At 39.6% G+C, this 22,976-nt stretch overlaps 1 protein-coding gene across 2 annotated transcripts in view; it reads left to right on the top strand.

Moving 5' to 3' along the window:
* The window catches only part of LOC139375760 (retinitis pigmentosa 1-like 1 protein), a 48,982-nt gene extending 26,450 nt beyond the window's left edge, over positions 1-22,532 (top strand). For both annotated transcript variants that reach the window (XM_071117582.1, XM_071117581.1), the window contains 7 exons: positions 4,071-4,236; positions 4,797-5,098; positions 5,469-7,646; positions 7,734-7,787; positions 7,875-8,143; positions 16,644-16,881; positions 17,164-22,532. In XM_071117582.1, coding sequence (XP_070973683.1) covers positions 4,071-4,236; positions 4,797-5,098; positions 5,469-7,646; positions 7,734-7,787; positions 7,875-8,143; positions 16,644-16,881; positions 17,164-22,161 — 8,205 coding nt within the window. In that variant the 3' untranslated portion in view covers positions 22,162-22,532. The remainder of the gene's footprint in view (positions 1-4,070; positions 4,237-4,796; positions 5,099-5,468; positions 7,647-7,733; positions 7,788-7,874; positions 8,144-16,643; positions 16,882-17,163) is intronic.
* Positions 22,533-22,976: the final 444 nt, after the last annotated feature.

Raw genomic sequence — 22,976 nt, forward strand, 5'->3', positions numbered from 1 at the left:
CAGGGCCTGGATTCACCTCTACATCGCCAGAGGAACAGAGGAGGAGTAGGATAAGTGTACGGCTAAAAGCAATAAGAATTGGTTGTCTAGAACGTCTGGAACAGAGAGTAAAAGGAGGTTTCTGGGGGCAATAAAATAGCTTCAAGGTATAATGTACAGACAAAGGTATGGTAGGATGTCAATACAGTGGAGGTAAACCTAGGTATTGAGTGATGATGAGAGAGATATTGTCTCTAGAAACATAATTGAAACCAGGAGATGTCATCGCATGTGTGGGTGGTGGAACTAATAGGTTGGATAAGGTATAGTGAGCTCTACAGTGAAATAAGCCAATAAACACTAACCAGAACAGCAATGGACAAGGCATATTGACATTAAGGAGAGGCATGCTTAGTCGAGTGATCAAAAGGGTCCAGTGAGTAGGGAGGTTGGTTGGGGTCACGGCGATTCAGACAGCTAGCCGGGCCATCGGGCCAGCTAGCCTGGCAAGCTAGCATAGGATGGAGGTCTGTTTTTAGCCACCTCGTGTGTTTCCGTCGGTAGGATTAGTGAGGTTCCGTGTGGTAGAGGGGATCAATCCAATTCGCAAAAAAAACAATAGATATAGTTATAGAGGCCCAAGAATTTTTAAATTTTTTAAAAATAAATTGTCCGATAGGTCTATTCAGATAGCAGCCGATAAGACAGCTAACGATTAGCGGACCGCAGATGGGCGTTCAGGTAGCGTCGCGACGGAGGAGCCAGCCGGATAACTCCCTCAGGCAGATAACGTCGGTAGTCCAGTTGTGGAGGCCCGGTGGGGCTCCGGGTTGGCAGTAAAACGGGTCCGGATAGGTGATTGTAGACCAGGAGTGAGTGATGGAACTCTTCAGCTGGCTAGCTCCGGAATAATTGATGTTTGCTCCGGAATCGACGTAAGCCGATAGTCACACGGATAGCAGCTAGCTAGCTGCGAGATCCAGGTGCAAATGTCCAGAGTTAGTGGTTGAAATCCGGGGACATGGAGAGAAAAATAGGTCCGGTATGTTCCGGTCCGAGCCGCGCCGTACAAAACTGGCGATAGATTTTCGAGCTAAAGGATAGCTGATAACCACAAACCGTAGTTAGCTGAATACTAACGATTAGCCAGTAAAGAAGCTAACTAGCTTCTGATTAGCTTCAGGTTAGCTTCTGGCTAGCTTCTGGATTAGCTTCTGTCTAGCTTCTGGCTAGCTTCTGTCTAGCTTCTGGCTAGCTTCTGGTTAGCTTCTGACTAGCTTCTGGTTAGCTTCTATGGAGGATTACAGATTTGAGGTAAATAATACTTTATTTTAAAAAATATATAAATTGGTGAGGAGATTGTTTTGAAGATGAGTTTATGGAAAATAAAATAAAAATATAAAAAGGTATGCGAAGAAAGTTGTAAATATATATATATATACATATACGGGACACGACAAGACGAGGACAAAAGACGTCTGCCATCTTGGAGCACACACATATATATATATATATAGGCATAAGTTTAGCATACTATATACAGATATATATATAGGCACTAGTATAGCATACTATATACATATATATATATATATATATATATATATACATATATATATAGGGACTATTATAGCATACCATATACATAGATATATATATATATATATATATATCGGCACTAGTATAACATACTATATACAGAGATATTTATAGGGACTAGCTTAACATACTATATACAGAGATACATTACTGTTCAAAAGTTTGGAGTCACTTGGAAATGTCCATGTTTTTGAAAGAAAAGCACATTTTTGGTCCATTAAAATAACATCAAATTGATCAGAAATACAGTGTAGACATTGTTAATGTTATAATTGACTATTGTAGCTGGTAACAGCTGATTTTTTTATGGAATATCTACATAGGCGTACAGAGGCCCATTATCAGCAACCATCACTCCTGTGTTCCAATGGCACATTGTGTTAGCTAATCCGAGTTTATCATTTTAAAAGGCTAATTGATCATTAGAAAAGCCTTTTGCAATTATGGTAGCACAGCTGAAAACTGTTGTGCTAATTAAAGAAGCAATAAAACTGTCCCTCTTTAGACTAGTTGAGTATCTGGAGCATCAGCATTTGTGGGATCAATTACAGGCTCAAAATGGCCAGAAACAAAGCACTTTCTTCTGAAACACGTCAGTATATTGTTGTTCTGAGAAATTAAGGCTATTCCATGCGAGAAATTGCCAAGAAACTGAAGATCTTGTACAACGCTGTGTACAACTCCCTTCACAGAACAGCGCAAATTGGCTCTAACCAGAATAGAAAGAGGAATGGGAGACACCGGTGCATAACTGAGCAAGAGGACAAGTACATTAGTGTCTAGTTTGAGAAACAGACGCCTCACAAGTCCTCAACTGGCAGCTTCATTAAATAGTACCCGCAAAACACCAGTCTCAACGTCAACAGTGAAGAGGCAACCCCCGGGATGCTGGCCTTCTAGGCAGAGTTGCAAAGACAAAGTAATATCTCAGACTGTCCAAAAAAAAAAAATTATATGATGGGCAAAAGAACACAGACACTGGACAGAGGAACTCTGCCTAGAAGGCCAGCATCCAGGAGTCGCCTCTTCACTTTACCCGATCAATGGGAGAACCATCCAATGAATACATATGTAGTCCATCTGAAACATTCTGGAGAGAACTAGAGAACAACATATATTTAGTCTTGCCCACATTAAATACAAGTTTTAAGCCAACCAGGGCATTCTGTATGGTAACAAGGTCAGATTGCAGCTCTAATATAGAATGGTAAACAGTTGTGACAATGGCATACATAACAGTGTTGTCTGCATACAGATGAATGTGATGAGTTTTAACAGATAGACCAATATAATTGATTTAAATAGTAAAGAGGACAGGTCCCAGCACCGACCCCTGTGGTACAGCTTTTATAATATCCAGAAAACTAGACTTAACACCATCAGAAATCACACATTGAGTTCTGTCTGTAAGATCATTTTCAAACCACTTGCAAGAAGCCTGATCCCTGCGTATATCAGTAAACCTTTGAACCTTTGACTAAAAATGTGATCGTCAATGGTATCGAAGGCCTTGAAGAGGTCTATAAACAATGATTTTTATGATCCAAGCAATTTAACCATCTATAACGAGGGTAGCAGCTGAAACTGCTATGTCCAGATCTAAAACTGGATTGGTGCACATTAAAAAGTACGAAGTTAAAAATGTTATTAGGTGAAAGTTAGTCAGCGATTCTTAAACTTTGGCAAGATAACTTGGAAATTGGGCAGTAGTTATCTAAGTCAGAAGGATCTCCTCCTTTATGTCTCTTTTCCAGATCTAATGGAATACACCACACCAGAAACAACTGTCAAGAAAAAAATATAGGTCAGGGAGTTCGGGACCTGGACTTCCACTGTGCTCGAGTCAGAAACCATTTTTTTCTGATGAAGAGGCGAATCCCTCCCCCTCTTGATTTCCATGACTCCACTGTCCTGTCCTCTCTGTGAATGGAGAATTCATTGAGTTGGATAGCCATGGGTTCTATCTTGTCCAAAAGAAATGTTTCAGAAAAGCAGAGAATATTGCAGTTACATTGGTAGCAAGTCTCATTGGTAGCAAATCCGCAATCGGATGTTATCCATCTTATTATCAAGAGCAATAAGATTGGCCAGTAGAATGGAGGGAAGAGGTGGCTTGCTTTCCCTTCAGCTTGATCTCGCCTGGACTCCCCTTCGGTTGTCTCTGTAACGCAGGTGTTTCCTCTTGTAAACCCCCAAAATAACAGAAAGAGCCCAGGGCAGATGAGTTGAGGTCAAAGTTGAAGCTGGAATTGAGGTAAGTGACTGCTGATCTGATGTTTAACGTCTTGTCGGTTTTAAGAAATGATAGTGGATACATTTAATTCAAATAAAGGACAAATAATCGCTAAAAGAATCCCAAAATAGCAAAGTTGGGTCGGAGCAAAACGGCAGCCAACTTTATTGAATTATTATGAAACCTAACAACTGTTCATTCTGATAGATATTGTAATTCCATTGACTTGAGATTGTATGTCTCCTCCTTTGTCTTTCAGGTTGAAGGTCTGCCAGCCTTGATCCTGTGTTCTGGGGTGGTGGTAGCTTCGGGGAACGAACCTTTTAGACCAGGGAACTATGACTTCCTGAGACCGACCCAGCCTGCTGCTGCTCTGTCCTTTAACTCAGACTCTATAGAACCAACCAGGCTAAAGCCTCTAACAGGTGAGTGTTCAGCTTGGTAGTGCTTTGTGTTGACTAGTGACTGATTGATTGAAGAAAAATGTAGCAGGATTGCTTCAGGTATTCCAGAACAACCACAGGTGCCCTTGGGGGGATAGTATATCAAAAAGCAAAAGGAAGAATTATAACAAATGGGTGTTGAGTGGCATACAACAATCCAGGTCCAGGCAATCATGTGGATTTGCAAGTTAAAAAGCTTTTATTTTGTGGGCTAAGTCATTATTTAAATAAACACCGATGTGTGAAGGATAAGACCTTAATCAGCGTGATTGAGTGTGTCATAGATCAAATTGTTTGATTGTATTGTGACTAAACATATTATTTTTCTTCTGATAGTCCTACTTTTTCAACAACAACAAAAAAATATATATTTATTTTTTCTCTCTTCCTTCCTCTCCTCCTCTCCCATCAACACTCTTATCTCTTATCAACACTATTATCTCTTATCAACACTCTTATCTCTTATCAACACTCTTATCTCTTATCAACACTCTTATCTCTTATCAACACTCTTATCTCTTATCAACACTCTTATCTCTTAGAAAATAAAACATCGTTATCCAGCGGACGGCGGTCCAGGAACTTCAGCCTGTCATCAGAAAGATACTTTGTGAACCAGATCAACAAGTCTGTGAACGATAGCTCCTATGGCCAGCCGGTCCGCCTCCCAGAGAACATGGAGACAGAGCTAAACCAGAGAAAGACCGGGGGCTCTATAGATATGGAGACAGAGACGTATCAGCTTGTAGAGGACAACGGGAAGACCTCCATCGTACCGCAGGATGATGACATTGAGAAGTCCTTCAGGGTCAACCAGGATGGCAGCATGACCGTCGAGATGAAGGTTAGTACTGTTGTTGTTGTTGCTGCTGCTGTTGTTGAGTATGTTGTTGTTGTTATTGTTATTGTTGTTGAGTATGGTGTTGTTGTTGTTTTTGAGTATGGTGGTGCTGTTGTTGAGTATGTTGTTGTTGTTATTGTTGTTGACTATGGTGGTGTTGTTGTTATTTTCGATGAGTATGTTGATGTTGTTGAGTATGTTGATGTTGTTGAGTATGTTGTTGTTGAGAATATTGTTGTTTGAGAATGGTGTTGTTGTTGTTGTTGAGTATGGTGTTGTTGTTACTAATATTATTAATATCATTACTTCCATTATTTATATATTTATGGAATGTCATGGTTTAAAGCACCTCTGATTTGATTCTGATTGGCAGGTCCGTCTGACCATTAAGGAGGAGGAGATGATCCATTGGACGACCACGTTGAGCCGCTCCAGCGTGGTGACCAATCATAAACTAGGAGCCAAGTCGGTATCCACCCCACAGTCCCCCGACAACAACGTGGAGGCGAAAGACCCTAACATTGGTCTCAGTGAGGATGAGACCAAGGAGAGTAACCACCCCAGCCGCAATGCAGAGAGGGACGTGGCCTTCAGCGGGACAGACGGAGGAGGGACGGACAGTGGCGGTGGAGGCAGGGCTGGTTCTCTGAAGGCCCACCCCCGTCAGAAGCGGATGCCAACCCCTGGGCTGAGACAGGTGAAAAAGAAACAGGCGTCCGTGGAGAGCGTAACCACGGTGACGGAGACAGGTGTCCAGGAGACCAGCCTGGGGACTTTTTCGTACACAGAGTGCATGGCAGACGGGGAAACCACAGAGGGGTACTGTGTGGTCCGGCAGAGCAGCAGCAGCTCCAGGTTACCCGCCATACCACCTGTCCCCAAGCCCAGGAAGAGTGGCTCGGCTGGGGCCAGCAGGGCCATCAGGACCAGCTCCCACTCCTCACTCCGGTCCTCTGGAGTAGCAGAGGTGATGCAGATTCAGAACAATGGTAATGGCAGGGAGATCACTGAGACCGTCATGCACATCTACGAGAGGAGACAGAGCAGCTACGATAACTACTATGCCAACGCCCTGGGGGCCGGGTATGGGACATGTGGGGAGGGAGGTGGGGGTTATGCAGGCGAGGCAGGGTATGGTGGAGGTTGTGGTGGTGGCTCCAACCCCATTCCGCGGAGTAAACCGGCCTCTTCAGATTCGGGGCCGCGCTCCTCCGTGGACTTAACCCGACCATCCAGTACCAGCGACTCACTGAACCAACAGAGGGATGAGATACTCTCTCTGTCTTCTGAACCCACCTCACCTTCTCAGAATGTCACCCTTCCATTTCAAAAACAACCAGAGATCATTAGCAACAAACTGGCGTCTTTCCCAGACAACGAAGCTTACGCCGCGTCAGAGTCTTACACAGGGTCATCTCCTAAAGAGACAGAATGGCCAGAACCAAAGGTATTGGAATGTTCCGATACAAATGAATTTGAATGTTCAGAGACAAAGGAATTTGGATGTTCAGAGAGAAAGGAATTAGGATGTTCAGAGACAAAGGAATTTGGATGTTCAGAGACAAAGGAATTTGGATGTTCAGAGACAAAGGAATTAGGATGTTCAGAGAGAAAGGAATTAGGATGTTCAGAGACAAAGGAATTAGGATGTTCAGAGAGAAAGGAATTAGGATGTTCAGGGAGAAAGGAACTGGAATGTTCCAAGACAGTAGCGAAAGAAGAGAAGGGGGTTGAGGCGGATGCTCTTGAAGAGAACAACAAGAAGAGGACAGTGAAGCGGAACGGGATTCAAATAAGCCCAACGTCCACTACGAGCTCAAAGAGCAGACAGAAGGACAGCGTTGCAGGGTCTGTTCGGAGCACCAAAAATACCTTTTCTCCTGCCAGCACAGAGAAGAAGAGCGGCAGTGCAACAGGAAGTGAACAAATTCTAAGCGCAACAGAGAGTGACAGCCAAGTCAGCCAGAGGAGTAGAGAGAAGGTAGAGAAGAATATCAATTATATTCCTGTGAAGAATGGGCCCTTGGTGTTAAACATAAACTTGAAAGATTCTGAAAAACGAGGTTTAGCTTCTGAAAAACAGCTGAATATAGGTGAGAAGTTTGGAAGAGGGCAAAGATCCCAGAAGGTCAACACCGCTAAGTATTCCAGGCAGAAGACACAGCCGAGGAAGAATGTGTTTTATGTTTCCCCAGCCAGACAGACTGACATCGGAGAGACAGACATACATACAGATACCGGACAGACAGACAGACAAACAGACAGTAGACAGATAGTCAGACAGACGGGTCGAAAGATGGCCAGCCAGCCAACCAGAAAGACCTTGGCTAAGCAGAGGTCCATGTCTAACGAGGACAGAACCAAATCCCCTAAACAGACTCTACTGAGTGAGAGCTTCTCCATGCCTGTCTTGCACCCCCCTCTAGCCCCCTCTGGGGTACACCAGTACGTAGAGAACTGGCTGCAGAACATCGCCCCGGAGTCCATCCCCTATGTCCCCTACATGGAGGAGGGAGGCCAGGACACAGAAGAGACTGAACCCAGGACCAAGGTGTGTTTGTGTATTGGAGGGGTTGGGTACAGCAGAAGATACATTTATGTCTCGTATGGATTAATAAAATCTTCTTCTTCTTCTAAGGTAAACATGGAGGACGAAGGCCAGGACACTGGGGAGGCTGAACCCAGGACCAAGGTGTGTTTGTGTATTGGAGGGGTTTTGTACAGCAGAAGATACATTTATGTCTCGTATGGATGAATTAAATCTTCTTCTTCTTTTAAGGTAAACATGGAGGACGAAGGCCAGGACACTGGGGAGGCTGAGCCCAGGACCAAGGTGATCTTCCAGATAGGAGCCGACTCAGATGTTGAGTCAGAAGTGAAGAGTGATTACCCAGAGGATCAACATCTGCCCCAGGGGGGAGACCACCTCTCAGTGGGAGGCATGTCCATGTCCTGCCTGTCTGTCCCTGTCAGCTACGCCGAAGCTCAGGTCGACCTCTCTAACCCCCAGAGGACCAGGAAACTGTGCTCCTCTATGCCCAGTGTCAGGTCGGTCGGCCTTTATTTATTTTCATGTTATTTAACCTTTCATTTAAGGAATGTCCCAATGAGATATAGAATATTTTTTACAAGGGACATCTGGCTAAGAAAGCAGCAGCAAGTAGCTAAGAAGTCAAAATCAGAACAAATGTTTGTTAATCTTAATTTTCTACACCAAATACTACACCAAATACAGTTTTTTTATTGTATTTTTCGTACAATATGTATTTTTCATTGATCAGTTTTCATGTTTTACTATTTGATGACAATCTATGATGCTTGCCACTTGGCTACTCCTACCCCGGTCAACAGCACTGCACCCCCAACAGCAACTCGCCCAAGCCTTCCCCATTTCTCCTTCTCCCAAATCCGTTCAGCTGATGTTCTGAAAGAGCTGCAAAATCTGGACCCCTACAAATCAGCCGGGCTAGACAATCTGGACCCTTTCTTTCTAAAATTATCTGCCGAAATTGTTGCCACCCCTATTACTAGCCTGTTCAACCTCTCTTTCGTGTCGTCTGAGATTCCCAAAGATTGGAAAGCAGCTGCGGTCATCCCCCTCTTCAAAGAGGGGGACACTCTTGACCCAAACTTCTACAGACCTATATCTATCCTACCATGCCTTTCTAAGGTCTTCGAAAGCCAAGTCAACAAACAGATTACCGACCATTTCGAATCTCACCATACCTTCTCTGCTATGCAATCTGGTTTCAGAGCTGGTCGTGGGTGCACCTCAGCCACGCTCAAGGTCCTAAACGATATCTTAACTGCCATCGATAAGAAACATTACTGTGCAACCGTATTCATTGATCTGGCCAAGGCTTTCGACTCTGTCAATCACCACATCCTCATCGGCAGACTCGACAGCCTTGGTTTCTCAAATGATTGCCTAGCCTGGTTCACCAACTACTTCTCTGATAGAGTTCAGTGTGTCAAATCGGATGGTCTGCTGTCCGAACCTCTGGCAGTCTCTATGGGGGTGCCACAGGGTTCAATTCTTGGACCGACTCTCTTCTCTGTATACATCAATGAGGTCGCTCTTGCTGCTGGTGAGTCTCTGATCCACCTCTACGCAGACGACACCATTCTGTATACTTCTGGCCCTTCTTTGGACACTGTGTTAACAACCCTCCAGGCAAACTTCAATGCCATACAACTCTCCTTCCGTGGCCTCCAATTGCTCTTAAATACAAGTAAAACTAAATGCATGCTCTTCAACCGATCGCTACCTGCACCTACCCGCCTGTCCAACATCACTACTCTGGACGGCTCTGACTTAGAATACGTGGATAACTACAAATACTTAGGTGTCTGGTTAGACTGTAAACTCTCCTTCCAGACCCATATCAAACATCTCCAATCCAAAGTTAAATCTAGAATTGGCTTCCTATTTCGCAACAAAGCATCCTTCACTCATGCTGCCAAACATACCCTTGTAAAACTGACCATCCTACCAATCCTCGACTTTGGCGATGTCATTTACAAAATAGCCTCCAATACCCTACTCAACAAATTGGATGCAGTCTATCACAGTGCAATCCGTTTTGTCACCAAAGCCCCATATACTACCCACCATTGCGACCTGTACGCTCTCGTTGGCTGGCCCTCGCTTCATACTCGTCGCCAAACCCACTGGCTCCATGTCATCTACAAGATCCTGCTAGGTAAAGGCCCCCCTTATCTCAGCTCGCTGGTCACCATAGCATCTCCCACCTGTAGCACACGCTCCAGCAGGTTTATCTCTCTAGTCACCCCCAAAACCAATTCTTTCTTTGGCCGCCTCTCCTTCCAGTTCTCTGCTGCCAATGACTGGAACGAACTACACAAATCTCTGAAACTGGAAACACTTATCTCCCTCACTAGCTTTAAGCACCAACTGTCAGAGCAGCTCACAGATTACTGCACCTGTACATAGCCCACCTATAATTTAGCCCAAACAACTACCTCTTTCCCTACTGTATTTAATGTATTTATTTATTTTGCTCATTTGCACCCCATTATTTGTATTTCTACTTTGCACATTCTTCCATTGCAAATCTACCATCCCAGTGTTTTACTTGCTATATTGTATTTACTTTGCCACCATGGCCTTTTTTGCCTTTACCTCCCTTCTCACCTCATTTGCTCACATCGTATATAGACTTGTTTATACTGTATTATTGACTATATGTTTGTTTTACTCCATGTGTAACTCTGTGTCGTTGTATCTGTCGAACTGCTTTGCTTTATCTTGGCCAGGCCAAGTGAAATAAAAAAATAAAAAAATGATTGTAAATTGGTTTACAATTCAGTGTATGACTTCGAGCTTCTACAAATACTACTACTACTACTAATAATAATATTATTACTACTTCTACTACTACTACTAATAATAATATTACTACTACTACTACTACTACTACTACTACTAATAATAATAATACCACTAGTCCTATTAATAATATTATTACTACCACTACTACTAATAAAACTAATAATATTACCACTACTACTGCTACCACTACTACTACTACTACTACTACTAATAATAATAATACCACTGCTACTACTGCTACTACTAATAATAATAATATTACCTCTACTAATGCTACCACTAATAATAATACCACAACAACTAATAATAATAATATTACTACTGCTACTACTACTACTACTCATAATAATACCACTACAACTAATAATAATAATATTACTACCAAAACTACCACTAATAATAATAACATTACTACTACTACTACTACTGATATTACTACTACTAATAATAGTATTATTACTACTGCTACTACTACCAATAATAACTATATTAACACTACTCCTGCTACTACTACTAATAATAATATTAACACTACTACTGCAACTACTACTTCTGCTACTACTTATAATAACTATATTACAACTACCACTGCTACTACTGATAATAATAATATTACCACTACTACTGCTACTACTAATAATAATAACAATAATAATAATTTACTACTGCTACTAATAATAATAATAATAATAATAATGAAATTACTACTACTACTACTACTACTAATAATAATAATAATAATTATTACTATTATTATATTACTACTACTACTACTACTACTACTATTACTAATACATTTACTACTACTACTACTATGCTAATAATAATAATAATTGTACAACTATAATAATATTACTACTACTACTACTACTAATAATAATAACTACTACTACTACTACTAATACTACTACTACTAATAATAATAATAATATTATTATTATTATTATATTACTACTACTACTACTACTACTACTACTAATAATACATGTACTACTACTACTGCTACTGCTACTATGCTAATAATAATAATAATATAATTATAACTATAATAATATTACTACCACTACTACTACTACTAATAATAATATCACTACTACTACTAATAATAATAATAATATTAACAATAATACTGATAATATTACCACCACAACTGCTACTACTACTACTAATAATAGTAATAATAATATTACCACTACTACTACTACTTCTACTACTACTACTACTACTACTAATACTACTATTACCACTACTACTACTACTACTACTACTAATAATAATAATAATTTACCACAACTACTACTACTAATACTAATAATATTGCCACTACTACTACCACTACTACTACTATGAACAATAATATTATTACTACTACTAATAATACTAATAATAATAATACTAACAATAATAATAATAATATTACCACTACAACTGCTACTACTACTACTACTACTACTACTAATAATAATAATAATATTACTACTATTACTACTACTACTACTATTACTACTAATAATAATAATAGTAGTACCACTACTACTACGAATAATAATAATAATACCACTACTCCTAATAATAATATTATTACTACCACTCCTACTAATAATACTAATAATATTACCACTACTACTGCTACTACTACTACTAATAATAATAATAATACCACTACTACTGCTGCTACTACTGATCATAATAATATTATCTCTACTAATGCTACCACTAATAATAATACCACAACAACTAATCATAATAATATTACTACTACTACTACTGATATTACTACTACTAATACGAGTATTATTACTACTGCTACTACCACCAATAATAACTATATTACCACTACTACTTCTACTACTACTAATAATAATATTAACACTACTACTTCTGCTACTACTAATAATAACTATATTACCACTACCACTGCTACTACTAATAATAATAATATTAACACTACTGCTGCAACTACTACTACTGCTACTTCTACCAATCATTTCTATATTACCACTACTATTACTACTACTACTAATAATGACAACAATAATAATATTACTACTATTACTATTAATAATAATACTATGAACACTACTAATAATAATACAATTACCACTACTACTGCTACTACTACTACTAATAACACTATTAATTATAGTAATAATAATATTACTATTACTACTACTACTACTAATACTAATATTAACAGTATTATTACTTATGCTACTACTACTAATAACAACAACAACAATAATAATAATAATAATAATAATTCCACTACTAATACTAATACTACTAATAATACTATTAATAATATTTCTCCTCCTACTACTACTACTACTACTAATAATAATATTACACTACTACTACTACTACTACTACTACTACTACTAATAATAATAATAATCATAATATTATTACTACTACTACTACTGCCACTACTACTACTGCTAAAAAAACAATAATATTACTACTACTACTACTACTTCTACTTCTACTACTACTAATTCTAATAATAATATTACTACTACTACTACTACTAATACTATTACTAAACATAAAAATAATATTACTACTACTACTAATAATAATAATATTACTACTACTACTTCTGCTACTACTACTACTGCTAAAAATAATAATAATATTACTACTACTACTACTGCTAATAATATTACTACTACTACTACTATTACTACTACTACTACTACTAGTAGTAGTAATAATAATAATAATAGTAACAATAATTTACTACTTCTACTACTACTAATAATAATAATTATATTACTATTATGACTACTACTACTACTAAAAATATTACTACTACTACTGCTTTACTTCTACTCCTACTACTTCTAATATTACTACTACTACTAATAATAATATTACTTCTACTACTACTTCCACTACTACTACTATTAATACTACTACTACTACTTATAATAATAATAATAATAATTATTATTATTATATTATTTTTACTACTACTACTACTACTAATACATTTACTACTCCTACTGCTACTACTACAATGCTAATAATAATAATAATTTTACAACTGTAATAATATTACTACTACTACTACTTTTGCTACTGCGACTATTGCTATAATTGAATAATAATATTAATACTACTACTACTACTACTCCTAATAATAATAATATTACTATTACTACTACTGCTAATAATATTACTACTACTACTACTACTACTATGGCTACTAATAATAATATTACTACTACTACTACTACTAATAATAATAATAATATTACTACTACTACTACTACTACTACTACTAATAATAATAATAATAATAATATTACTACTACTACTACTTCTGCTACCTCTACTACTGCTAAAAATAATAATAATACTACTACTGCTACTGCTAATAATATTACTACTACTACTACTACTAGAACAACTACTACTACTAATAATAATAATTATATACTACTACTACTACTACTACTACTACTAATAATAATAATAATATTACGACTGCTACTGCTTTACTGGTACTGCTACTACTACTAAAATTACTACTACTACTACTACTACTACTACTAATAATAATAATAATAGTACTACTACTACTACCACTACTACTAATAATAATAACGAATAATAATAATCATTATTATTATATTACTACTACTACTGCCACTACTACTACTAATAATTATAATAATATTACTACTACTACTAGTACATTTACTACTACTACTGCTACTACTTCTATGCTAATAATAATAATAATAATTTTACGACTATAATAATATTACTACTACTGCTACTACTACTACTACTAATAATAATAATAATAAATATATAATATTACTACTACTACTACTAATAATAATATTACTACTACTACTACTTCTGCTACTGCTACTATTGCTAAAAAGAATAATAATATTACTACTACTACTACTAATAATAATACTACTACTACTACTACTACTACTACTACGACAACTACAAATAATATTACTACTACTGCTACTAATAATAATATTATCACTACTACTACTACTACTAATAATATTAACAATAATACTAATACTATTACCACTACAACTGCTACTACTACTAATAATAATAATAATATTACCACTACAACTACTACTACTACTACTAGTACTACTACTAATATTACCACTACTACTACTACTACTAATAATAATAATAATATTACCACTACTACTAATAATAATAATAATATTACCACTACTACTACCACTACTACTACAACTACTAATAATAACATTACTACTACTACTGCTTTACTGCTACTGCTACTACTACTAATAATAATATTACTACTACTACTTCTACTAATAATAATAATATTACTACTACTACTACTACTACTAATACATTTACTACTACTACTGCTACTACTACTATGCTAATAATAATAATAATTTTACAACTATAAAAATATTACTACTACTACTACTACCAATAATAATAATAATAATAATATTACTACTACTACACATAATACTAATATTATTACTACTACTACTGCTAATAATAATAATAGTATTACTACTGCTACTTCTGCTACTACTCTACTGCTAAAAAAATAATAATATTACTGTTACTACTACTAGTAATAATATTACTACTACTACTACTACTACTACTACTATTAATAATAATTATAATATTACTACTACTACTAATAATAATAATAATAATAATTATAATAATAATTATAATATTACGAATACTACTACTAATAATAATATTAATATTACGACAACTACTACTACTACTACCATTAATAATTATAATAACTACTACAACTAGTACTCAGCTATTACTCTTCTAACTCTATTTCTACTACTAACTCTACTCTTCCTCCTACTACTACTACTCCCACTAATAATATTATTTTGACTACTACTACTACTAATAATAATAATAATATTACGAATACTACTACTACTACCAATAATAATATTACGACTACTACTACTGCTAATAATAATAATAGTACCACTACTACTACTACTAATAATAATACTATTACGAATACTACTACTAATAAAAATATTACTACTACTACTACTACTACTATTAATAATAATACAGATATTACTACCACTACCACTAATAATAATACAAATATTACTACTACTACAACTAATAATAATAATATTTCTACTGCTACTACTACTACTACTACTACTAATAATAATATTACGAATACTACTACTACTACCAATAATAATATTACGACTACTACTACTGATAATAATAATAATAGTACCACTACTACTACCAATAATAATAATACTATTACGAATACTACTACTAATAAAAATATTACTACTACTACTACTACTACTATTAATAATAATACAGATATTACTACTACTACCACTAATAATAATACAAATATTACTACTACTACAACTTATAATAATAATATTACTACTACTACTACTACTACTACTACTAATAATAATAATAATATTACTTCTCCCACTAATAATAATAATATTACTACCTCTACTACTAATAATAATAATAATATTACTACCACTGCTACTACTACTACTACTACTAATAATAATAATAATAATAATAACGATAATAACAATAATATTACTACTACTACTACTAATAATAATAATATTAATAATAATAACGATAATAACAATACTATTACTATTACTACTACTAATAATAATAATATTACTACCACTACTACTACTACTACTATAATAATAATAATAATAATAATAACGATAATAACAATAATATTACTACTACTACTACTACTAATAATAACGATAATAACAATAATATTACTACTTCTACTACTTCTACTACTAATAATAATAATATTACTGCTACTACTGCTACTACTACTACTACTACTACTACTAATAATAATAATAACTACTACAACTAGTACTCAGCTACTACAATTCTAACTCTATTTCTACTGCTACCACTACTCTTCCTCAAACTATATTCTGACTCCTACTGCTACTACTACTAATACCACCACTAATACTACTACTACTGCCAATACAACTACCACTACTTCAACTGCTCCTGCTACTACTACTACTAATAATAATAATAATCTACTGCTCCTCCTCTAACAATAGTCTTACTAATTATACTTATACTACTATTACTTCTCTACTACTACTACTACTCTAATGCTATTCCCACTACTAATAGGATCGACCCGGTGGAACAGCAGAGCAGGCTCGGTCTCCTCCACCGCTCAGCGTCCTTTGTCCCTCATCCTGTTGAGCACAGTGAGTCTTCCTCCTCCACCCACCACCTCCTTATCCCCAAGGCCACTCTTACACCGATCTTCCGTCAGCTCTGCTCCTCGATACAGTGCATCAGACAGGCCTCCCAGCCTCCTGCCAGCCTGGAGAAATCACACAGCATGCCTGACTTCTCCTCTCAGGTAGCTGGGTTCACATGTTTATTAGGAATAGTCGTGTTGTTGTTCTTAGCCATAGGATTGTTTCTGCTGATTTATTTGTATTGTATGGCTTCTGTGTTTTTATGAATCGATGACTAACTGACAGATTAATAATTCTAACTCCTTCACACAAATAAGCGCCAGCTTGCCAAACAGCAGGATAGAACCTAAGGAATGGTTTGACAGACTAGACACAAGCTAAAGATGAGAATTCTTCTTCTTCATCCTTTTCGTCTTCTTCTACTTCTTCTTCTTCTTCTCCAGGTGTCATCGGTGTTCGGCTCGTCCTCCAAGGCGCTGATGTCCTTCCTGTCGGTGTCCACCCTGAAGGACACCCTGTCGTCAGCCCTGGGAAAAGGAGGAGGAGGAGAGTTTTGTAGAGGGAACTCTAACAGCGGGTCGGAGGCCCTCCTGGTGATGCAGTCGCTCCAGAAGATCTCCACCATGGAGGACGAGGAACAGCAGAGAGCCAGCCTGGCCAGCCTGCAGAGCCGGACATCTGATCAGCTGAAGGACAGCTGGAGAGACTTCCAGGAAAGGAGCAGTGAAATGGGAGACAGGGAAAGTCCTCCTCTGTCTCCGAGCACCAACCAGGAGTTCGCCTTGGATGTGGAGTCTGAGGCGGGTGACGAGAACGGAGGACGGTTGGGTATCGAGGAGCTCATGGAGGAACTTAACATGCCCCAGGAACTCAGGGATGAGGTGTCGTCGTTGGTGGAGGGAGAGAGAACAGTGCAATACGCCATGAGGTCTCCAATGTTAGGGGGCAGCGTCAGTGATATGTCTTATGCTGTTGACACTGAGGTAGACAAAGTAGAGTGTGATGAGATTGAGGAACTAGAGGTGTTTGAGGAAGATGTCAAGAAGATACCTGATAACTGGCCTGGGTCTGAAGCTTCTCAACCCAGACCTTCAGCTGAAGAGGAGGAGGAGGGGAAGCAGGAGGGAGAGGAAAATGAGGAGGAGCAGAAGGAGGAGGAACAGGAGGAGGAGGTGCAGGAGGAGGAGGGGGAGGGTTTGGATGCTAGGGAGAGAAGAGACTTCCCACAAACAGAAGCAACAGCCATTCACTCTGAGGAGGTCAGCGCTGCAGATCAGACACAAGATGTTAATAAAGCCATAGAATCAGGCATCAGGGAATCAAAGTTGATGTCAGTAAAGTCAATTGCTTCAGTGAAGTCAGAACCAACACTACAGTCGGGTGTTGATATACTTTCAGATCCTGTCAGGAGGGAGTCAACAGAAACCAAGTCAATTCAGTCAATGAAGTCATTGCTATCAGTACAGTCACTGAGGTCAGTAAAGTCATTACAGTCACTGAAGTCATTAGAGACGGATGATGGTTTACTAATTGAGCCTGAAACAGAAAGAGAGTCAATGAAGTCCAAGTCAATGCAGTCATTGAAGTCAGTACAGTCATTGAAGTCAGTGACGTCATTGAAATCAGCAAAGTCAGTACAGTCAATGCAGTCAATTAACTCAGAAATGTCATTGAAGTCAGTGAAGTCAGAGCCTGATATTGGTGGACTATCAGACCCTGACAGGATGGAGTCAAAAGAGAGAGAGTCAATGAAGTCATTGCTTTCAGTACAGTCATTACTTTCAGTACAGTCATTGCTTTCAGTACAGTCATTGCTTTCAGTACAGTCATTGAAGTCAGTACAGTCATTGAAGTCAGTACAGTCATTGAAGTCAGTACAGTCATTGAAGTCAGTAAAGTCAGCTCAGTCATTGAAGTCAGTACAGTCATTGAAGTCAGTAAAGTCAGCTCAGTCATTGAAGTCAGTACAGTCATTGAAGTCGGTACAGTCATTGAAATCAGTAAAGACATCCCAAGATGTTAGTTCATTAACAGAATCAGGCATGAGGGAATCAAAGTCAATGTCAATGCTGTCAATGAAGTCTATTCAGTCATTGAAATCAGTAAAGTCAGAGAATTCAATTACAACAGTAAAGTCAGTACAGTCACTGAAATCACCAGCAGAGGTAGAGTCTGAAGTATCAGTTTCAATGAAGTCAGCAAAGTCAGTTCAGTCATTGAAGTCAGTACAGTCAGCTCAGTCATTGAAGTCAGTAAAGTCAGCTCAGTCATTGAAGTCAGTACAGTCAGCTCAGTCATTGAAGTCAGTAAAGTCAGCTCAGTCATTGAAGTCAGTACAGTCAGCTCAGTCATTGAAGTCAGCTCAGTCAGCTCAGTCATTGAAGTCAGTAAAGTCAGCTCAGTCATTGAAGTCAGTAAAGTCAGCTCAGTCATTGAAGTCAGTAAAGTCAGCTCAGTCATTGAAGTCAGTAAAGTCAGCTCAGTCATTGAAGTCAGCTCAGTCATTGAAGTCAGCTCAGTCATTGAAGTCAGTAAAGTCAGCTCAGTCATTGAAGTCAGTAAAGTCAGCTCAGTCATTGAAGTCAGCTCAGTCAGCTTCTGAAGTATCTAGTCCAGCTGGTTCTGTTCATGAGAAAGATGTGGAGGAAGGATATGATGCTGAGGTGGAGGATGAGAAAGAAGAGGTGGAGGAGGAAGATGTGGAGGTGGAGGATGTGAAAGAAGAGGTGGAGGAGGAAGATGAGGAGGTGGAGGATGAGAAAGAAGAGGTGGAGGAGGAGGAGGAGGAGGAGGTGGAGGATGAGAAAGAAGAGGTGGAGGAGGAAGATGTGGAGGTGGAGGATGAGAAAGAAGAGGTGGAGGAGGAAGATGAGGAGGTGGAGGATGAGATAGAAGAGGTGGAGGAAGATGTGGAGGTGGAGGATGAGAAAGAAGAGGTGGATGAGGAAGATGAGGAGGTGGAGGATGAGAAAGAAGAGGTGGAGGATGAGAAAGAAGAGGTGGAGGAGGAGGTGGAGGATGAGAAAGAAGAGGTGGGGGAGGAGGTCGAGGAGGAGAAAGAAGAGGTGGAGGAGGAAGATGAGGAGGTGGAGGATGAGAAAGAAGAGGTGGATGAGGAGGAGGTGGAGGGGGTAGTTAAGGTGGAGGAGGAGGAGGATGAGAAAGAAGAGGTGGAGGAGGGAGTTAAGGTGGAGGAGGAGGAGGTGGAGGAGGATGAGAAAGAAGAGGAGGAGGGTGAAAAGGCACAGAATGGAGAGAAGGGAGATAATGAGGAAGAGGAGGAGAAATACGAGGAGTTGGTTGAGGAGGAAGTTAAGGATATGGAGGGAGATTATGAGGGGGAGGAGGAAAGGGTGGAGGAGGAAGGGGAGGAAGGAGATGAGCAGGAGGAGACAGAGGAGGAGGAGGGTGAGGAAGTTGAGAGGCAGAGGAAGGAGTTAGCAGAAAAGGAAGAGGAGGGAGAAGGTGAAGAAGATGAGGAGGAGAAAAAGGAGGAGAGAGAAGAGGTGGGGGAAGAGGAGAAGGAAGAAGTGGTGGAGAGTGAGGACAAAAGATCTGAATCAGACTTTGAAGAGGGCAGGAGTGTTGATAGTCATCCATCCTCAGATAACAAAGTCTGTTCCAGTGGCAGGATGTTAGATGAAGTCTGTTATATAGAAGAACGAGGTTTAGAAGAGGAGGGAGAGGAGAAGGAGGAGGACCAGGGCAGCTGTGAAGAGCAGAATTATGACGAGGGGGAGCAGGTGGAGGAAGAGGAGGCAGCAGAGGTTGGGTCTGAAGTATCAATGTCAAGGAAGTCAATTAAGTCTTTAAAGTCAGATAATTCAGTAAAGTCAGAGAAATCTGTAATGTCTGAGAAATCAATGAAATCCGTAAATTCAGAAAAGTCAATGACTTCAAGGCAGTCTGTAAAGTCAGATAAGTCTGTAAAGTCAGATAAATCTGAGGTAGAGTGTAAAGTCTCAGAACACGAGGAGGTTGACGTAGTGTCCAACAACTCCTCCTCTAGAGCCATATACCTCTGTGGTGTCAAAGATCAGGGTCTAGACACCTCCAACGAACTAAAGACTGACGAAGGAGAGGAAGATGAGGATGAGGATGAGGAAGAAAAGGTCAGAGGTAAAGACTGCTCCCATCCTGTTGAGATATCTCAGGAGCTTCTAGACTTTGTCAACACTGCTCTGAAGTCCTCCTCCCTGATGTTCACCTACGACCCTAAGGGTAACCTGCGGATCGAACCGGAGGGGGCAACCAGAGTCGTCCATACCAAACAGATGGTTATATTTAACGGGTGCGTCGACAGCCAGTACGGCCTGAAGAGACTGCCCAGCCCCAACACCTCTGACCTGTCTGACTACAGACCTGAGACATCCAGCAGCGGAGGGTACAAGACCCAGGGGTCAGTGGACATGTCAACGGAGAGCGGAGATGAAGACAAGGAAGAGGCAGGGAGACACTCGCCTGGCTTTCGACGTATCAGACAGACTAGTGACAAGCAGAGTAAAGCCAGTACTACCTCTCTGGAGCTCTGGGCCTCTAAACCCTCGGTAGAAATGAAAGCAGATCAGTTAAGGAGCCCTGAGAGTCTTGAAGGGAAGAGGCCCACAGGGAGCTTTGAGTCTTGTCACTCTGGGGCTAAAGTCTGTGGGGAGAGCCTGTCGTACGTCAGCGGGTCCAGCTCAGTGAAGACAGAACCAGGACCAGAGCTGGTCAGGATGATCGATCAGGGACGTTGGCTATTTAAGGAGGGGGACTCTCCTGAAGGGGTGGGAGGAGCGTGGCAGAGCGCAGCAGACTCTAAGAGCCTCCCTGACTCTAGTGAGGGGGTTCTGATTGACCAAGGGCGCTGGCTTCTTAAGGAGAATCACCTAATCAGGAAGTCTCCCCCGGTTCCCATGGGGATGTATGGTAACCTTGACAACACATCCGTGGATACAACCCTCAGTGAGGAGGCTCCAGCCTACGACCACCTCTCCTCCACCTCCCTCCACCATCACCACCACCTCAACCCCCTGTCTGTCCTCTCCTCCTCCGAGCTAGAGGAGCTGGCCCGACCTCCGACCCCTAAGTGCACCTATTATAACATGTCCCACAGCAGCGACTCAGACCCCTTCCTTGACAATCTCAGTCTCAACGGGAACGGGGCCAGGGAGAGGTCAGAGAGCAAGGATCAGGGATTGCAGGGCAGGTCTAAGAGGGAGACAGTTGTGGACACATCCCGGACCTGGGCGAGGAAAAACGGCAGCATGTCGTCGTTCGCCTCGGTGGAGTTCAGGATGCGGGACGGCAGGGTGCATCCGGAGGCGGGGCTGGGTGGGTCAGAGTCTGCTGTAGAGCCAAGCTCCAGGACTGCAGTGGGTATGTCTGGACGGAGCAGGGCTCTGCAGGTACAGAGCAGTCTAGAGTCTCTACGCTGTGGGCCGTATTGTCCTATACTATAATAACTGTTTTCCAATACGATAAACAACACAGATCTGTCCCATACCATGTACAACAAAGAACTGTCTCATACGATATACAACACAGATCTGTTCCATACGATAAACAACACAGATCTGTTCCATACCATATACACTAAATACCTGTCCCATACCATAATGAATACAATGCAGATCTGTCCCATACCATATACAACACAGACCTGTCCCATACCATAAACAACACATACCTGTCCATACCATATACAACACAGACCTGTCCATACCATATACAACACAGACCTGTCCATACCATATACAACACAGACCTGTCCATACCATAATGACTACAACACAGACCTGTCCCATACCATATACAACACAGACCTGTCCATACCATATACAACATAGACCTGTCCCATACCATATGCAATACAGACCTTTCCATACCATAATGACTACAACACAGACTTGTCCCATACCATGTACAACACAGACCTGTCCCATACCATAAACAACACAGACCTGTCCATACCATAATGACTACAATACAGACCTGTCCATACCATATACAACACAGACCTGTCCATACCATATACAACACAGACCTGTCCATACCATATACAACACAGACCTGTCCATACCATATACAACACAGACCTGTCCCATACCATAATGACTACAATACAGACCTGTCCATACCATATACAAAACAGACCTGTCCCATACCATAAACAACACAGATCTGTCCATACCATATACAACACGGACCTGTCCCATACCATACGCAACACAGACCTTTCCATACCATAATGACTACAATACAGACCTGTCCATAC

Source organism: Oncorhynchus clarkii, chromosome 20, assembly GCF_045791955.1.
Source record: "Oncorhynchus clarkii lewisi isolate Uvic-CL-2024 chromosome 20, UVic_Ocla_1.0, whole genome shotgun sequence".
In the NCBI taxonomy this organism is placed as follows: domain Eukaryota; kingdom Metazoa; phylum Chordata; class Actinopteri; order Salmoniformes; family Salmonidae; genus Oncorhynchus; species Oncorhynchus clarkii.